This window comes from Alosa sapidissima, chromosome 23, assembly GCF_018492685.1.
Source record: "Alosa sapidissima isolate fAloSap1 chromosome 23, fAloSap1.pri, whole genome shotgun sequence".
NCBI lineage: Eukaryota > Metazoa > Chordata > Actinopteri > Clupeiformes > Clupeidae > Alosa > Alosa sapidissima.
In genome coordinates this window covers 2,747,349-2,766,227 of record NC_055979.1, presented here as the reverse complement: position 1 = coordinate 2,766,227, position 18,879 = coordinate 2,747,349, and the positions used below count along the sequence as shown (strand labels likewise).

At 44.4% G+C, this 18,879-nt stretch overlaps 1 protein-coding gene across 2 annotated transcripts in view; it reads right to left on the bottom strand.

Moving 5' to 3' along the window:
* LOC121698440 (protein diaphanous homolog 3-like) overlaps positions 1–18,879 on the bottom strand; it is a 295,588-nt gene that overhangs the window by 76,280 nt on the left and 200,429 nt on the right. For both annotated transcript variants that reach the window (XM_042080537.1, XM_042080536.1), the window contains 2 exons: positions 16,048–16,212; positions 1,007–1,142 (listed from right to left, as the gene is read on the bottom strand). In XM_042080537.1, the coding sequence (XP_041936471.1) occupies positions 1,007–1,142; positions 16,048–16,212 (301 nt within the window). The remainder of the gene's footprint in view (positions 1–1,006; positions 1,143–16,047; positions 16,213–18,879) is intronic.

The following is an 18,879-nucleotide window of genomic DNA, read 5'->3' as shown; positions in this document are numbered from 1 at the left end:
AATTCAAAAAGAAAAGCTGTTCACTTCCACAGGTAGCTTCCATAGACATATGTGCAATGTTCTCGACTGGATAAACCACAGTAATGACAGCAATGTTATGTATGGATTCTGCCGGAGTGGTCTATAAGCAGGTCTCCCCACTTGGCGATCATCTTGGTAACATGCTTTGGGCAGTTATTTTGGGTAGCTATTTTCCTATTCAAATGAATGGGGAGGCATACATAAGGGAGGTCATATTGACATAAAAAATGAATCAAGCGAATCTGTGTTTAAATCTGAATTGATGAATATACAGTAAATCTCCCCCCCAAATAGCTAAAATAAGGCTAAAAAATACGAAAATGCGGTTGGTTACTTACAGGGACGGGATATGTGTAGACAACTGCCATACTGCCATTACAAACTAACCACATACATTTATTTGAAGGATTCTTTGAGTGCTGTGTCTCCTCATTAGAAAGTCTCTGGTAGAACACCCAGCCATTGGGTTTGGTGAGTTCAAATGGATTCATCATGCAAAAGGAGTTTCCTGCTGTATTGGATCCATGCAGAATGAGGTGGAATCGACAGGTTGCCAAAACTCCAAACTAATTGCAACGCCAGCCAGACGCACCAGGAGTAGCATAAAGAGTTCCAGTTCCTCTGTGTGAATGTTAAGAAAAATTCTTGCTATTGAACTGCCACAGAGCACAAGCTGGTTATTCTCTTTGCTAAAATAAAAATGTAATATTAAGACAACAATAAAAACAACAACAAACACAGAGACTGCTGCTGTTCTCTGCACGAGCATGCGCCCTGGCTCAGATGGATACAATGAGCCAATTACACGGGATGTGTTTTACCTTTAAAGTGTCTTAGACACAATGGAAACCTGCTGTCTGGCAGAGAAGAAAACAACCAGCACCTGTCCTTGGTGCTACTGGGTAGGGGTTGTCTGACCAGTTTGGGGTATTGTGCAGGTGTGCTCTGTGGGCATCAGTGTGTGTGTGTGCATGCACTGGCTCACCTGCGTTGACCTCCAGCAGCCTCTTCTTCTTGAGCTGGCGCTCCTGCTTCTCACGTTCAGCCTTCTCCTTGGCCAGTCGCACCCGCCGCTGCTTCTCCTCCGCCTCGCGCTGCTTACAGTTCTCCTTCACCGCTTGCTAAGGGGAGGGACAGAAATGTGTTTTATTTATTTGCCAATAATAACATTCAGGCCAATAAGAAATCATTCAGTGATTCACTTGATATGATTTGAGAAAGAAATCGAGAGACTAACAGATCGTACTCTATGTTCAACAGTACTAACTACACTACACAGATTATCATATCTACATCGACATACATTCACAGAAATGCTGATCCCATTTTTATGAGTTGCACAATTTTAAAAACAAGGAACACACAATAACACCGTAAAAAACTATTCAACCAGATACCATGGTGCTCACATACAGTATGTTAATTACCTTCAGGAAAAGATATTTTTCTAATTTCCAATAAGGCCCCTTTTTCTATTTCGTTTGGGAAGAGAGAGTGGCATAGTGAAGGGGAGATATAGACTGCTAGAGATATACATGTAAAGAGAGATGGAGAAAGGGACAGGGCTGTTTGCAAAGGAAATGCACACACAGTGGCCCTCTGCCTGTGTTCTGTTCTGTTCTGTTCTGTTCTGTTCTGTGTTCAGTCTGAGAGCAAGGCGACCTGGTGGGTGGCCCTAAACACAGGGCCACTTTAATGGAGTACACGTGGGCCAGGTACGCAGGAGAGAGGAGCACAGACTGTATGGGAGAGCAGGGGATAAAGCAGGACATGTGGGTACAAGATGAAAGGAGATGGGAAGATTGAGGGGGTAGAAAGAGAGTAAGAGTCTGTGTGTGTGTGTGTGTGTGTGTGTGTGTGTGTATGCATGTAAGAAAGAGGGAGGGTGAGTGGGAGAGCGTGAAAGAGAGTGTTGCTCATTAACAAGCCCACTCTGGCCTGTGAACCTGTCAGCCCTGTGAACACACAAAAAAAGGGAAAAAAAAGCAAAAAGAGATTTTGGTGGTAGACACACAGAGAGAGAGAGAGAGAGAGAGAGCATATTCTTTTGAGCCATTAGTGAGTGGAGAGCCTTGTTAGAGATCCTTCAAGTCTAGCCACCTGCAAAGGCAACTGCTTTTCTGGGGATAAGGACACTCTGGCAATCAAAAGAGTGAAGAACACACACAAAAAAACGCACATCTTCTGTCAATCTGATAACATCATTAGTGCACATCGACATCTTGGACTGTGCTTCAGTTACCAATGTCTGATTGACTAACCTCTCCACTCTAAACTTTTTTTTTTAAATCTCCTTTTCTTTTTCACACTCCTCCTCTAACCCCATCATGCAGGCTGCAGGCGGGCGGATCGAGGTGATGGGATGGCGTGAGTGACGGCTAAATTGGCACCTTTGGTGTGCGAGGCGTCACAGAGACACGGGGAGCTGCTGGAGAACAGATGGGATCATAACGGATCACATCATCCGACCGTGCCGACATGCACCGAACGCCAAATCCCGGTAATACTATCGAACCTCCACGTGTACCTATATATCAGCAAAAACCACTGCATGCTAAACAGATACACCCCACACCAGTTCAATTGGGTGGATTTTTAGATTAACATTTAGACTATTTGAATTATGTGGATGTTTAGATTAACCTTTAGACTATTTGTGAGCAGGGAGAGCTTTGCCTTCTCAGACTTTGTCTATGACTTGCGCCCACAGCATTGCATGCTTAACTTTTTTTAGCAAGGACAAATGAACCAGACGGTGTGTGAACAACAGTGTTTGGTGTATGGGAAGCACAGTGTGTGTGTGTGTGTGTGTGTGTGTGTGTGTGTGTGTGTGTGTGTGTGGGCATGATGATGCCCTTTTCCATGATGCTTTAGACATCTGGATAGTGTCACGGTCTAGCCTCATTGTGTGCATGTCTCCCCGCTGCATCTGTTCATTTACCTGAACCTGTCCACTCTGAAAAACTGCGGCTCTCCTCTGTCAACAGATTCAGCCATCTCTCACTCACTCTCTCTCTCTCTCTCTCTGGCGCACACACCTCTGGACCTGATTCTGATTCAGTTCCTCATAAAATCCTCCAATAGCACTACAATGACGACAACCCCCCCCCCCCTTTCTGAGCACAGCCAGAGGCCTGTGTCCAAACAGTTTCATTTCCCTCAAAGAAAGAGGAGGAAGAAAAAGTGGAGAAAAAGAGAAAGAGACGCCTGCTTCAATAACACCTTTTCATTTCCTGGCCGAGGTACTCCTGTCGCTGTGTCCATCAGCCGCTGGGTCCAGACATGGACTGCTCGCTGTGAAACTTAAAGATCTGTCTGACTCCCACTTGCTGTCTCAGGGTCTCTGTTAGGTGTATGGAGTGTGTGTGTGTGTGTGTGTGTGTGTGTGTAATTGAACAAACTTGGGAGAGTGCTGTGGACAGAATCTGTTAGCAGTATATATATGGTGGTAAATAGCTGGTGTTTTCGTATTGGTGCGAGTGCCAAGTCATGGTAATAAAACTCTAACTGAATTTTCCTCCAGTCAGTGGCCTTAAAATGCCTCTAAAATTGCAAAATGTGTTTATCGTGAGTATGTGTGTCTATTTGCTATATGGATATAAACATTGTGTTGTGTTGAGTGTGCTGCTGCATGTTGTGTGTGAATGTGTGAGACAGGGGCCATGACACCATAAAACAGGAGGCAAATCTAAGGTGCTTACTATAAGAGGGCCATGGAAATTTAAGGTTCTGTTCAGATTTGTTTAGATTATAGTTGGGGCTTTAATGGGGGCAGTTTTCTTTAGATAGGGTGAGATACCCTCACATGAACCTACACGAGGAAGTCTTAAGCAAAGAGGAAGAAAGTGAATGTTTCCGAATACGAGCAGGGGGGTGGGGGGGGGGTGGGGGGGTGGGGGTTGGGGAGAGGGCCCTCCTGATGTTCCACAGGCTAACAGCAAAATAAACAAGCCAGGCACATTTGATGTCACTTTTTCTTCTGAAACCTTCTTTTTCCTCTGAAAAGCCCACTTTGAGAAACACGCCTCTCATCTCACTCAGATCCGCTCTGTCCTCATCTGCACTGTGACAAATGCACGGCCTATATGCCTGCATGCACTGCTGTATGTGTGTGTATGTGTGTGTGTGTAAGTAGAAGGGCACTGGTGGAGGTGAGATGGTTTCAGCTGAAGGGCAGTGGGGGCATACTGTAGGCCAGGGCTCTTCAATTGGTGGCCCGCGGGCCGGACTCGGGGGTCATTTCTACTGGCCCTTTAAAAAAAAATGTAGGCCTAATCTCTAGCAAGCGCATGAGCTGTTCTCCATTCTTGCATCTCTCGCTTGCTTTAGTCCTGCAGCCACTGCACCTCAGCCCATTGAACAAGTTAGGCTACATTACAATTCATTACATTAGTACATAAGCTGAACGTAAGTGCCATAGTTTAGTTTCAACCTAAATTGCCACGTTGGAGTTTATGTACTAGCCTACTAATATTTAACAGGTTGCACCACACAAATAGTTTCTGTCAACAATATCGCAAAAAAACACGGGCACAATTACCGCAAAACTTGGTGGAAAGGTGGAGCAGATCCGACTCAAAGTATTTCTATATAGTAGCCTGGCTATTGCCGATGTCCTTCATTTCTTCACGTCTTACAACATAAACAAATGCAATTATAGTCTAGTGAAGTCAGAAATTAGCCCGTCTAAAGGCCTCTTGGAAATAATGTGGCATAACATTAAATGCGCACTCAATTGCGATTCGTAGCAAAAAGTATCACTGATAGCGAAGGTAAATTGCATATTTGTAAATGTGACAACGACAAAACGTTTTGTGGTTAAAGTGAATCGAGACTATATAATAACCAAAGAAAGTAAAGGAGATGATTTGCACCTCCGTTCACCAAATAAAGGCCGTGGTTGTGTTTCTACAATGTCTGTTGTCAGAAACCAAGTAGGCTAAACGTTTTCATTGTCATCGTGAACTATGACGATGCCCATGTTCAGAAGGCTATGTTTTTCATTTATTCAAGCAGTGACTTGGTTTTGGTTTAATGCATGGGGTAACGTGAGGTGCGTCAGAAAAAAGATGGGCCTGTCCCTCTCAAAACATGTTAAAATAGTGTGATTAGCAACCAGAAAATAAAAAATTCCCGGGGGAGACACCCCCGGACCCCCGTGTTATTATTATTAGGCTATTCTGACTGGCCTGCCCCCACTGCTAAAAAAAAATCTAGAGGTCACGGTCATCTCATTTAAATGGTGGGAACGTCAAATGTAACAAGTAGGCCTATAAGTCAGAAGAGCTACATATGCGACTGATTACACATTTAATTCACCTGAACAGTGTTTGAATCCTGTTTGTAGGCTACTCACTGGAAATCTTGGACCTAACAGTTACTGTGCAAAGCACAGATTCCATTACTGTTATCTGTTATCACAGATTTAATTCCATATTAGCCACCAACAACTGGGTAATGATGTTATGCATGTACAAAATACAACATTTGAACACCCATATTGCTGCTGTTGTACTTCATTGTATATACAGCTGTTAATGTGATTAGCCTACTCATATTTCAAGCCGCATTTCTCCGGCCCCTCAGTTGTGATGCTTTTCATGAACTGGCCCCCATTACAAACTAATTGAATAGCCCTGCTGTAGGTGGTTGCACAGACACCTGGGACTTGGAGGGTTCTCGAGTGATTCCAGATACCCCTCTGCGAGAAGACACCTCATACTCATACCTCACACATAAGAACCTCATACTAGTCCTGCTGTAGGTAAATGGGACTTTTATGGGACATCGCAGCCATTGCCTTGGAGGAATAAAGTGAAAAATGCTTTGAACACTGGGAGAGAATGAGAAGAGAAGAGCTTTTAGAAGCTGCAGTCCGCTTATACTCTACCACATCTTAAAGGAACACGGCAACATTTTGGGACATTAGCTTATTCACTGTATATCCGGAGTTAGATAAGTCAATACATACCCTTCTCATCATAGAGCGTGCAGTACCTCGGTCTGAAGCACCCACTGCTAGCCTAGCTTAGTACAGTGTCTCGAAGTGAGCGGCTCCAAAACCTACAGCTCCACAGCTCCCAATAGTGATAAAAGAACTCCAACATTTTCCTATTTACATGTTGTAATTTGTATAGTTACAGCGTGTACAGATAACAATGTCACATTTTTTACGTACTTGGAACTATGTTCTCATTTAGGCGGAGCACTGCTATTTGGTTAGAGTGATTTACACGCATCACCTGAAAAGCTCCAGTGTTTACTTCTGCAAATCCCAATTAGCAGTGCTTCGCCTGAATTAAATGTAGTTCCAAGTATGTAAATGCTTAGAAAATGATCCTGTCTCATTTGACATTGTTATTTGTACACGTTAACACAGATGTCACTCTCAGTGGTGTGGGCCTGCTCCGGTTCTGAGGTGTTTTGACCAGGCAATTGCTAGAAAGTTAGCCTGGTGGCCTGATGGGACTCGATTAAGACGACTCAAATGGTCTAAAGCTCGTCTAGAGCTCAGGTCGCCGGTGCTGTGGGGACGGAGCACCTTCCTGTGTGAATGAGAGAGAGAGAAAAGGTGAGAGATTGAAAGGCTGCTGTACTGCACAAATCTGACGGATGAGTGTGTGTTTGTGTGTGTGCATATAGAAAGAGAGAAAGAGCATAGTGACAGTGGGTGGATGTAGCGTGTGTGTATTTGTGGGCATTTGGGTTGATCCAGGTTAGGCTCCAGCTGCACTGTGCAGGACGGCACGTTTTTTTTAGCAGTAACAAGAGACAACAGGAATGGGTTGAGTCGTGTCAAAGCATACACTCTCCCTGCTCTGCGTAATTTGACTTAATAGCATTAAAACATGTTTAACTGGCTCCGTGCCTTCCATCGCAATTAAAACCGCCAGGGAATTAAGGAGCTGACGCTCAGAGGAGATCTACTGAGGCACAACCTAGGTGAAGGTGAAAGCACACAGAGATGGGAGCGGAGGAGGAGGAGGAGGAGGAGAGAGAGAGAGAGAGAGAGAGAGAGAGAGAGAGAGAGAGAGAGAGAGAGAGAGAGAGAGAGAGAGAGAGAGAGAGAGATAGATAGAGGGGGATAAAAGAGGGAAAAAATACAAGTAGTACAAATGAAAAGACAGCCTATGGCATGGTGAGGTAAATCTTGGCTTACTCCACGTTAATGTATGTTACAACTCATTGAGGGTGTGTGTGTTGTGATGGGGCTAGAAACAGCCACAGCCTTGCCACAAGTGAGTGACATCTACCTAACTGTGAACGGCAGAGCACACCGATCATAACACTCTGAAATCTGATCACTTATGCTGAACCACTTTGCCAGGCACCATTCTGATTTCTACTGATCTTATCACCAGTTCTCCTACACAATGATATGAATGGCTTAAACGGATCAGTTGGTAATGTACGGTACATTCTGTATCATATTTCACATTCATATTTGCAGTGCAAAAGGAGTAGAGAGAGAGAGCTCAATGCTATTTAGTTCAATAACCCATGAGAAAGATGATCTTCTGTGTGTGTGTGTGTGTGTGTGTGTGTGTGTGTGTGTTTGTGTGTGTACGGATTGATAGGAGGAAAACTAAATGCATAGCAATGAGGATGTGAGAACTCTCCAGCTACTCAGCGTGGCTGTTTTCTCATTAAGAAGTCAGCCTCGATTTTCCGGCAAACATCTGAACTTAATTACCGCAATCGCACGAGGACCGCTGCCCTGGCTTATTCTCGCCCCGCTCACCGCACATTCAAATGCCTCCTGACAGAGGGGACAATTTAGGGAGATACGGGAGGAACGGTGGACGACAATAGCAGTGGAGTTCGTTTCAGAGGTGTAATTGCTTTCGCTCTCTCTGAGAGAGACGACGCCATTGTTTGCCTCAAGAACCTCAGCAATGTCAAAAGGAGAAAGGTGGGACGAAAACGAGGAGCGCAGTAGGAAAAGGCAATGCCATGACTGTACGTATACTCTCTTGCTTTCTCGGACACACACACATACACACACACACACAAAGAGTCAGTCATATGTAGCAATCCATAACAGGTTGGTGCTCAAAATGCCCCCGAATTGACAATCTGGTGCTGTGAACATGAGCATCGATGTCCACACAAAGGCCGATAAGAGCGATCTCCGATGGCGGCCATCGCAAGAAAGGCCTTCATCTGAAAAGGCGTTGATTAAAACAGTGAACTAACATTACCCAATCAGCCCTCCTGCCTGATACGTAGCATTTCTGTACGTTGACAGTGTAAGGGAGCAAAAAACACCATGGCCATGGTTTCGAAAAAGATCTGAACGCTGCTATATGACTAAATAGATGATGCAAAGAGTCAGACAAGTGCAAGTTGCTCCTCCACAAGTTGAGTGTATTATTGTAAGGAATGTTTACTAAAATACCTCTTTTTTGAGGCTAAAGATCCATAAATTGAGGTGGAAAATCCATACATGGGGACCTGAGAAAAATCCTTGTGGAATGCAGGAGCCACCCACCCCTCCCTACCCCATGTGGATGGGCCTGGCTGTGTTCGACCCCTCCCCTGCTGACTGTCCATGGTCAATTGGATTCCTGTCAGATTCTTGGCACTGTGGGTCTCCAATGAATGGACAGACGAGCAGAACAGACACATACATGGCGCGCTCACACACGCAAGCACACACACACACACACACACACACACACACACACACACAGACAAATCCACACTCACATACACACACAAAAGCATCCGTAATACTACGACACACTATGACACAGCAAACACACTACAAATTCAGAAGTTCAGCAGACGTGCTGTCTCCCAGGCCCCTGACCAAAGCACAGTGGAAAACATTAGCCACTTTCTGACAGGGAAAGCATGGAGCTGTCAGTGGACTGCAGCCCAGTAGCTGTTTGAGCAAAGCGCTATCTATGCTGTGCAAGCCCACTGTGGCATGAGGGGAGCTGCACACTGCGGCGCTTCACAGGCAGCTCCAGAACATCCTAAGTGCACTGTGAGCACTACTTAGTATGCTGAGTGCACAATCTGAAATGTGTTGCTGGAAAGTAAGGGCTTAAGAACAGACAATACCTGAGGCACCCAGAGCTCCTTAGATCCGCCTCTGTTGGTATGCATATCACCGCACCGACCAATACAAACAAGGGGAAAAGGGTTATGGGCTCGCCACGGCTGTGGGAGTGTGAGACTGTGTATAGATAGAATATACTGTAGATAGGGGGAAAAAAACACTTTGAAAGGGTTGCGCTGACAAACACCAGGCAACACCTGGAGAAAATTAGTCACTTCACCTAAAGATCCACCAGCTGCTCTAACCCTTAGAACCCGATTGACGCAAAGTGCGTCAAAAAACACACCCTTTCTTCTCTGTTACATTGCTCCGGAACTGTTCATCGCAGCGTGACAGGGCAGAAGTGGGGCTTTCCAACGAGACCACACACTTGTCTGTACGATCAAGTATGAAAATAAAAAAAAAAATCATGAAATTAAATCAAATTGCATCATATTTACAGCCTATACTTCCCTGCGTTCACCTGCGCACCCATCACTCTCGTTTGAATTACTCGCGAACCCGTGATCGCATAGATATGGCAAGCATATCAGATGAAAAAGGATACACGGGGCTATTCATTGGTATCATGTATATCGATCCTTCTGGCTTATAAAAACAGACGAAGTGACTGCAAAATAATAACGTCATGTACACAAACCAACGCTGCACACCCATTACTCTCGTTTGAATTACTCGCGGACCCGTGATCAGATAGATATGCCACGCATGTCAGATGAAAGAGGAGACACAGAGCTATCATTTGATACCAAGTACATCCTTCTGGGTTATAAAACAGACGAAGTGACAGCAAAATAATAACTTCATATAGCTGGACTTACCCCACGTTTTTGTCTGTTTTTGTGGCAAAGCATGTTTATAATCCAACGCTATCGTGTGTTTCTCTATGGCAAAGCATGTTCATAATCCGGTTTTGAAATTCCTGCATGGCATCCAATTCAAGGCTCACATTGCATCCCAATTTGTTCAACAAAGAAACACCTTTTTTGCCTTTACTTTGTTTATGGCAATGCAGTAAAAAAGTTAAGAATCATTATGAGTGCATACACATGCAGGCTAACACGCAAACTCGGGTCAAGTCAGGTCAGATCAGTTAGTGTCACAGATATGGAGCGCAGAAAGGTCATTTTTCATCAATAAATAAAAAATGGCATTCATTTCCGTAAATCACACATCACATATTTCTGTAAATTGCTCAGCCCCAGAGTATCCCTCCAACATGGCAATAATTGCCAGATTCAGGACAGTCTGCCCTACACACAAATGAAATGTATGTAGAGCTATGAGCTTGCTGTGGTGAGATACATGTGGTGAGAAGAATTTTTATAATACGCTTTTTGTATTTTAATTCTTTAAAAATCAAAATAAAATCAATGCTAGTCCTAATACATGAAATGAAGGCAGATTTGAATAGCCTAGACTCTGCTGAAAAAGGATAAAGGTAGTGAAAATGCCCTAAAAACAGCTTAGGGTTCTAAGGGCTAACTAAACAAGGAAATAGTTAGGGTTTAAGTGTCCGGCTGGCAGGAGATGGAGTTGGTCATCCCATCTTACATGGGCCACTCTGCATCAGACTCTGATTGCTGCCAACCTGGCAATCCGGACCAGATAGCTACTGATGCAGGGCATGCATCCATGCAGAACAGTGATTTCATTGTGAAATATTCTCTCTCTCTCTCTCTCTCTCTGTATGTGTGTGTGTGTTTTGAAGTCTTTAGGTAGTGAGGGCGTGGTGTTTCGGGGTTGAGAGGCCAGGTGCAGCAATAATAATCCTTCAGCCTCCCTGCTAAAAGAATTATGGGTTGTGAGTGGGACAGGGCGGCACAGACGACAGGCAGCTCTGAGGGAGAGAGGAAGAGAGACACCCACGGAGAGGGGGATAGAGAGTGAGTGTGATATAAAAAAAAAAACGGGGGAGAAGAGAGACAGACGGGGAGAGATGGTAGACACACACACACACACACACACACACACACACACACACACACCTTTACAGAAATGGCTACTTTTTCCAGTTATATTTTCTTCTGATTCATATCAATTGCTGCCTTTAAAATAATGGGAACAGTGGTCCATTTTATCATAAAAGTTATCGTAAAAGTACCAATATTTACCCCCTTCATTGGACAATTTGAAAACTCAAGTCATTGTGTATTGTCATTTTTGGTACAAAGATAATCTAGATACTCTTATAGAGTGGGTGCTTGCGTTTATTTAGGAATCCACCGTATTGGTTTGTATAGAAATTAATATTAAAGGAGAAATCCAGCGATTTCTCACATAGATCTCCGTTTCTTGAGATCACCAAGTATTGTTGGTACAAAAAAACAAAAAAAAAAAAAAAAAAACCCCGAAAACAAGGCAGCTACAGCGTTACACTCTGGTGGCATGTCCGTGAGCCCCTAGTTCATGCCCCCATAGTGTAGCACCGTCTGGCTGCTTCAGGTGTTGGAACTTTAGGTGTCCTAAAATCCCCCTAGGGGATTTTTTTTCCATACCGACAGTACACGGTGACCTCGAGAAACGGAGATCTATGTGAAAAATCGTTGTATTTCTCATTTGAGTGACACATACAGGTAAGAGGGCGAACATAGGTAATTGTCTGATGTAAACATTATTTTTTCCCAATTCTTACTTTGGTACGAGAAAAAAAAATCATATGCTTATGGCACTCTTATTCATGAGATTGTTTTATCTGATCCATGAATTCTGCTTAGACTAATGGCACAATATTTAAGAAACACCATGTAGCTTTTTAACCTTAATAAAACACAAAAACACTTGCTTGTCATTACTACTAATTAATTGTTATTATCATTAATATGGGGTTGCTCTCTGCAATGTAAAGTAAACCTGCTTCTGTGAAATCAGGAATCCTACATTTCCACCTAAACCGTGGTCAGACACTAGGATTTCACAAATTGGAAACTTCTGTGATGTCCATCTTGGCCAATGAAACATCAGAGCAGGTTTCAGCCCCTGAACATGCTCACCGACCATCCTTAATTAAACCTGTGATTAATGACAAAATTAAATCAGGAAACATTGAGTAATTAATTCTGATTTAAAAAGCAAATTGCTTTACGGCCAGATTCCAGGGCTCCTTGTGCAGACGCTGATTTCCCCCCTGCCGCAAAAAACTGAATTCCCTTGGCACCCCGTAGCTTAGCGAAAGGTGTGAAATCAAATTATTATTATGGCGCTCTAAAGTCTTGTTTAATTCCGACACTTAAATTTAATTCACCTCCCCTCCACACGCAATCGGTGCCCATTCTCAGGGCATTTGGAACTCTTCACACAATCCTAATTAATTTGCTGCTTTTTGTCTGCCTGTTTCGCTCCCTGTTCGCAGTTTGGAAGTGCTGCTGGAATCAAATGGACAGCGGAAGACGAGCAAAAAAGTGTGTCAGGGTCTTGTGAATATGTGCATGCTTAAGTGTCTGCTAGTGTGTGCATGTGTGTGCTACACTGTACGTGTATGAGTATGTGTGGGCACTGCACTGAGATGATAGTGGTCCTGTGTTCTACTTCAGTTTCTTGTGCCAAAAACAAAGTGGGCAGAAAGAGGGAGAAAGGAGGGGATCTTATAACAGTGATAACTATTATCTACATATATCACTTCCCCTTTCCAACACTTAATGACAGAATACCTGGGTCACAATTGCTTTGACACTACCAATACATGCCCAGTCCTGACTATGGGGCTTCTGGCATTTTTTACCCTAGTGAGCACAGAGGAAGGCTAGGCCTAGAAGGGAGGAAGGAAGTGGGGGGGGGGTCTGCTGGGAAGTAGAGTAGCAGTGGGCAAATCCACTCTTCACTCGAGTCCCAGACACGACAGAGTCACCCAGAGGTGACAGCCAGACCAGAGTCCCACAACGACCTAGAGAGATTAAATCTGTTAGGAAGCCATGCCAGAGTCTCAGTGAGTGTGTGTGTGTGTGTGCGTGCGTGCATGCAAGGTAACTAAAGAGGGGGAGGTTGGTCTCAGGCCACTCTTGGACATTGATTTAAAGGAGGTGCTTCACAGGAGGCACAAACTCAATGGCCTGGAAGGAGCACTCACAATCCCAGCTCTGACCACACACACACACTCTCTCACACACACACACACACACACACACACAGTCTTGCACCACTCTCATTCATTTGCTCACCACAGCACATGCATGACTACACAGGACCTCTATGTCTCACCATCGTAGTGCAGTAGTCCATTAACTTCATTAACAGTATGTGCAGTAACAGCAATGACACATGCTACTGCTAGCTCAACATAGAGACATTCACAAGCATGTATACACACACACACACACACACACGGACACAATCACAAGCACATACATTCAGTTACACCTCCTCCTGCAAGCACAGTACATCTTTACACAATCTTAAACAACAATACAAAGGCTGTTTCAGCTGCAACACAATGTGGTTTCCTGGCCTGTGAGGTAACTCAAGCACTAATAGCTACGAGAAATACATTACATTAGGCCGACGCCTTTTTAGTCAAAGCGACTTACAACATGGTAAACAGTTTCAATACACAACTAAAGAAACCCCAGGGATCATGATGGTGTTCCTATGACCTTCAGCTGACTTCAGTTCCATGCCTGATGTCTCACACACTCTCACACACACACACACACACACACACACACACAGAGAGACTCATTTGTTCATGCCTTCTGCCACCTTTCTTACACACGCATACATACTCTACCTTTGTCTCATGTTCACATCAACATGCATATGAGGGAGGGATTATTCACAGAAATTTCAGCATTTCCATCAGAAATGATTTAAAATAATAAAAGCAATGAGACCGCTCTCATCACTGCTGCACTCATGTGGAAAATAACTTTGCATTTCAAATGGCGTTTCATAAAACAGACAGAGCACAGCCTGTCGCTCAGACACCAGAGAACCAGCACGGTGAATAGGAATGAGGGGGAGAGACACACACATGCAGAAACCCAGTCTCTCTCTCTCTCACACACACACACACACACGTCCCTCTCTCTCACACACGGACACTCACACAAACACTCTTTCTCTATCGCACGCACATCACTTGGGAGTGCACAGACTCATACCCTCATAGGCACAGCCTTTCTCAGAGGCCTACACACCCTCACACACTCATCCATGCGTGAGAGAGAGAGAGAGAGAGAGAGAGAGAGAGAGAGAGAGAGAGAGAGAGAGAGAGAGAGAGAGAGAGAGAGAGAGAGAGAGAGAGAGAGAGAGAGAGAGAGACCTGAGGCAGATGAGCGTGAAATCCATTTGGGCGTAGAGTGTGCGGAGCTGCCACTCATGCGCTGGATGGGCTTCTTCTGTGCTAATGAGCTCACATTATCTCCAGCCCCAACCCAGCACACCACTAATACAACTGATTAAACACAGCATCTTACACTGCCGACCAGCCCACTCACAACCAGCAGGACGGGTGTGGGACACACACACACACACACACACTCTCTCTCTCTCCATGTGTGTGTGTTTGTGTGAGAGTGAGTATACAGCATATATGCAGAGACAAATTGCGTATGTGTCAGACAAATATTCTGTTTGTGTGTATGTGTGTGTGTGTGTGTGAGAAGATTCCCCTGTCTTGTGAAAGGGAGATTGTGTTTGCTTTGAAGAGATAGGGCTGAGTCAGACTCTCTCTCAGGGGGGTGTGGGCGTGCGGCACTGCACGTCTGTCTGTGTGTCACACTTTCCATGCGTCTGTGTTTGGTGTATGCTCTTGAAGGCATTCTATGATTGGCTGAGAGAGTGTGTATGAGGATTGCTGTTGGTGTATTAGTGTGTGTGTGCGTGTGTGTGTGCGTGCGTGCGTGTGTGTGTGTGTGTGTGTGTATTAGTGTGTGTGTGTGTGTGTGTGTGTGTGTGTGTGTCTGTGTTGCCTGAAGGGGCAGGTCCCCGAGAATGTCAGATGTGTAAGGGTTTAATTATAGGCGACATTTACAGTCACTGATTAGCCATCAGTCAAGTGTGTGACATGAATCACATATGTGTACACGTGTCACGTGTGTGTGTGTGTGTTTGATAAAGAACATGGAAAAGTGGAAGGATTAAACAATACAGGATGGTAGGTAATTGGTTTGACTCTGAATATGTACGCACACACGGACACACAAATGGACACACAGCTATGTGAGAGCAAGCTGTTTGCCTTGTGTGACCAACAGTTGATTGGGGCTTGAATATAGTTAGTGCTCAGTTTACATCCCTGTGTGTGTGTGTGTGTGTGTGTGTGTGTGTGTGTGTGTGTGTGTGTGTGTGCATGTATTTGTGAGCAATGCAGATATAATACTGAGAATCCAACATCATTGTGAGAGTGCCATAGAGATGTCCCATAGTGGGAGAGAAAAGACAAAGCGCTTGAGCATTAACAGCCAGCGAGTGCAGTAAGCTTTTTAAGCCAAAATCATATGACAAAAATGTCAATGTCAAAATGGAAACAAAAACAACAACTTCTTCAATCTTCAATTCCATGAAGATTAACTGGATCAAGTGGTCTACAAGACAAACCCTCAGGAGGCTCACTTTTCTCTGCATCGAAATTCCAATCAGTATTATGGAGACACATCAAATCAACTCACATCAACAAGCTGACAAATCAAAGCCTTTCATTGAAATACACTGTTGCATCACGTCAGTCTTGGCACTTGTCTCTTTTCTACAGCCTTGCTGCTAATAGAACTACTGCCTGCTGCTTGTAGTGACACAGCACAGGTAGTAGTGATACAGTGCGACATAATGAGTGAATTACTCCTCTCAGTGATGTCCATAATTACAACTCTGCTGTTCGTGCTCATTCCGAGCTCTGTAAATGGTAAACATAGTGGCTCAGAATAAGCTAAAACCAATTCCAGTTTATCAACAAATTGTTTCAGGAAGAGTAAGTCAGGGAGTGCGGGATGGTTTAGGCAAAGGATGAGGACAGGAAGACTCACCGCAAACATAGCCCTGAAGTTGCTGAGGTCGGTGAACAGCTCTTCGATGGATGTCTTCTTGGGGTCGATGGCGAAGTACTCCAGCATGTTCTGGTAGAGGGCGGCCATGTTGCTGTGCATGGTGACCAGCTTCTGGTACTGCTCCCGTGCCTGCTGGGAGAAGCTGTGCAGGGGCCACGGTCAAGGATGACCACAGAATACTGGGACAGAGTGTGTGTGTCTGTGTACAGTATGTGTGTGTATGAGTGCGACTCTCTGTTAACTGTTTAAGAGGCTTGTGAATGTGAGTGAGAATTTCAATGCATTTACATACATGGTCAATTATTTTAAATTTGATTATGTGTGGAATTCATCTGCTTGAGTGTGTATTGCATGTGTGAGGATGTGCTTGTGTGTGTGTTTGTATTCTTGGGGGCACATATGTATATGCATATGCATTTTTTTGTGGCAAATCAACATGTCGCCACCGTGGCAGTGAAAATATCATCCATATTTTGTGCGTGTTGTGCTTCCGCGCAGGGAAAAGCGCAGAAGGCATCTCACTCAGTCTGTATTACGTCTGTGCATATTTTTGTGTGTGTGTGTGTGTGTGTGTGTGTGTGTGTGTGTGTGTAAGCAAGCATGATGCCACCACCCAGACTGGGCACAGAAGTGGGTGAGGGGACGCGGTCCTACCAGCAGCTGAGCAGTCAGTAATTTAGCTCCTCATCTGTCTTTCTCACACATGCACTCTCTCACACACATGCACAACTGCCTTGGTTAGTGTGTTACAGTACATCCAATTAAAAACTAAAAACCAACTCTGTTTATGTGCTAGACAGACAGCACAGTTTCTGCACGCCGTGTGTATGTGTGTGGGCACAAAGCACCACCAATATGTATACGGGCCTCAGCATAACCATAATTATGCTATATGTGATATAATGGGCACTTAAGAGTGACCTGGCTCAGAATATGTTAATCATACTCCCATGAAACCGAAACCACACACACACACACACACTGGCCTTGTGGCTCCAAACTTTGCCAAAGCCAGACTGGCTATTGTACCTTTAAAACGGTACATTTAGCAGCTGGAGGGATTATTAGACCTCTATTAGTGAGAGTAGACTCAGAGAAGTAGAGAAGGACACAGAGGCAGAGAGAGGCAGAGAGAGAGAGAGAGAGAGAGAGAGAGAGAGAGAGAGAGAGAGAGAGAGAGAGAGAGAGAGAGAGAGAGAGAGAGAGAGAGAGAGAAGACAAAAGGCTCTGTGGAGGGAGGTGAAGAAGCCAAAACAGGAAAAAAAAGAACAGCAAAAGGACATAAAGTGAGAGAGGAAAAGTGTGGAAGGAGAGCATGGGGCAGGGGATAGAGGAGAGAAAGTGAAAAAGGCATGGAATATCTTTGAAGAAGATCAAAGTTCCCTGCACACAATAGCAGGTGAATAGGTGACCATCCAGAAGAAAGGAGAGAGGATGAGATCGATGAGCCTGGGGCAGATAGGGGGAGGGGAGGGGGGGCAAAGAGAAAGTACAGCAAAGGAAAGACACTTTAGGAGAAGACAGTAAGGATAGAGGGGGGGAAAATAGCTATTCCCGTTCTCATCATCAGCCAATGAGACAACCTTTAGCTTTCTCTTGCTCATACACAGATGAATACAGGCAGACACACTCATATGAAAACTGTAAACCAGACAGATTAGAACTGTACATCTGACACATTCAGGACCACACACAGATACACACAACTGTACTTAGAAAGACATTAAGGAGGCAAAATAAGGCTCGTTTGATGCAAGTGATTAGAGTGGTAACAGAACTTTGTATTTGGAGACAGGTGTATGCAAGCTTGTGTGTGTTGTGTTGCGTGCTTGTGAGAGCAGATAGAGTTTAGGCCCACACAAACGCACACAGCACACTGCGAAGTCAGATAGACGAAGAGAGAGCAGTCAAGCACAACCCAAGACTGAGAGGCAGTCAAGCGTGCGTTTCACCCAATCTCTCTCTCTCTCCCTCTCTCTAACACACACAGGTTCTGTTTGAGGAGAATAAAAGTGTGGAATCAATACGCAGAGGCTCTAAGCAGACACAGGACACAGATTGTCCACATATAGTAAAGAGGGGTAGCAGCATTAGCTATGTGTTGTACGTGTGTGTGAGTGTGTGTACAAAGGCCCTTACAGAGGGTAATCAGACTGACTGATAGAAGTGGGACTGGAGGTGACACCTTTAGTCCTCAGTGTGTAAAGCAACACCTGATGAGCTTTACACAGAGATTGGAGCTTTACACAGAGCGGCATGTAGACGGCCCCTAACACACATCTACTGTCTCCGTCATGTGCCTTTCATGTAAGGGGACTACTCACTCACAATAAAGATACTGATTTACTAAAACATGCAAAACTAAAGAGTTGCTAAACACACACACACTGAAATAATGCTCATATGTATATGCAACTACGCGCAAATGCTAATAAGCCGTCACACACATAAGTAAAGCAGAGCTGGGAGGTAAGAGCCATGTCAGAGGAGATAGCAGCAGGCTTTATCGCATTATTCGCTCTCTGATGTGTCAGGTTAATTAGTGAGCCCTATGGCTGATCTGGTTGCCAGTGTGTTAGTGCGAATGTCTCACAAATCTAAAATTGACCTGATAACATGAGGATGACAAAAAAAAATAACATGGTATCTCAATTCAAAACAAGAATTCAATTTGCATAGGTGATAGATGCACATAAAATGTGGATGAAATTATGACGCGTGAGTGGGACATATTTTATTTAAGTGTGTGTGATATGTCTGATGTATTCTGATGACATGTTTAGTATTGCAAGGGATTAGCCTAGATAGGAG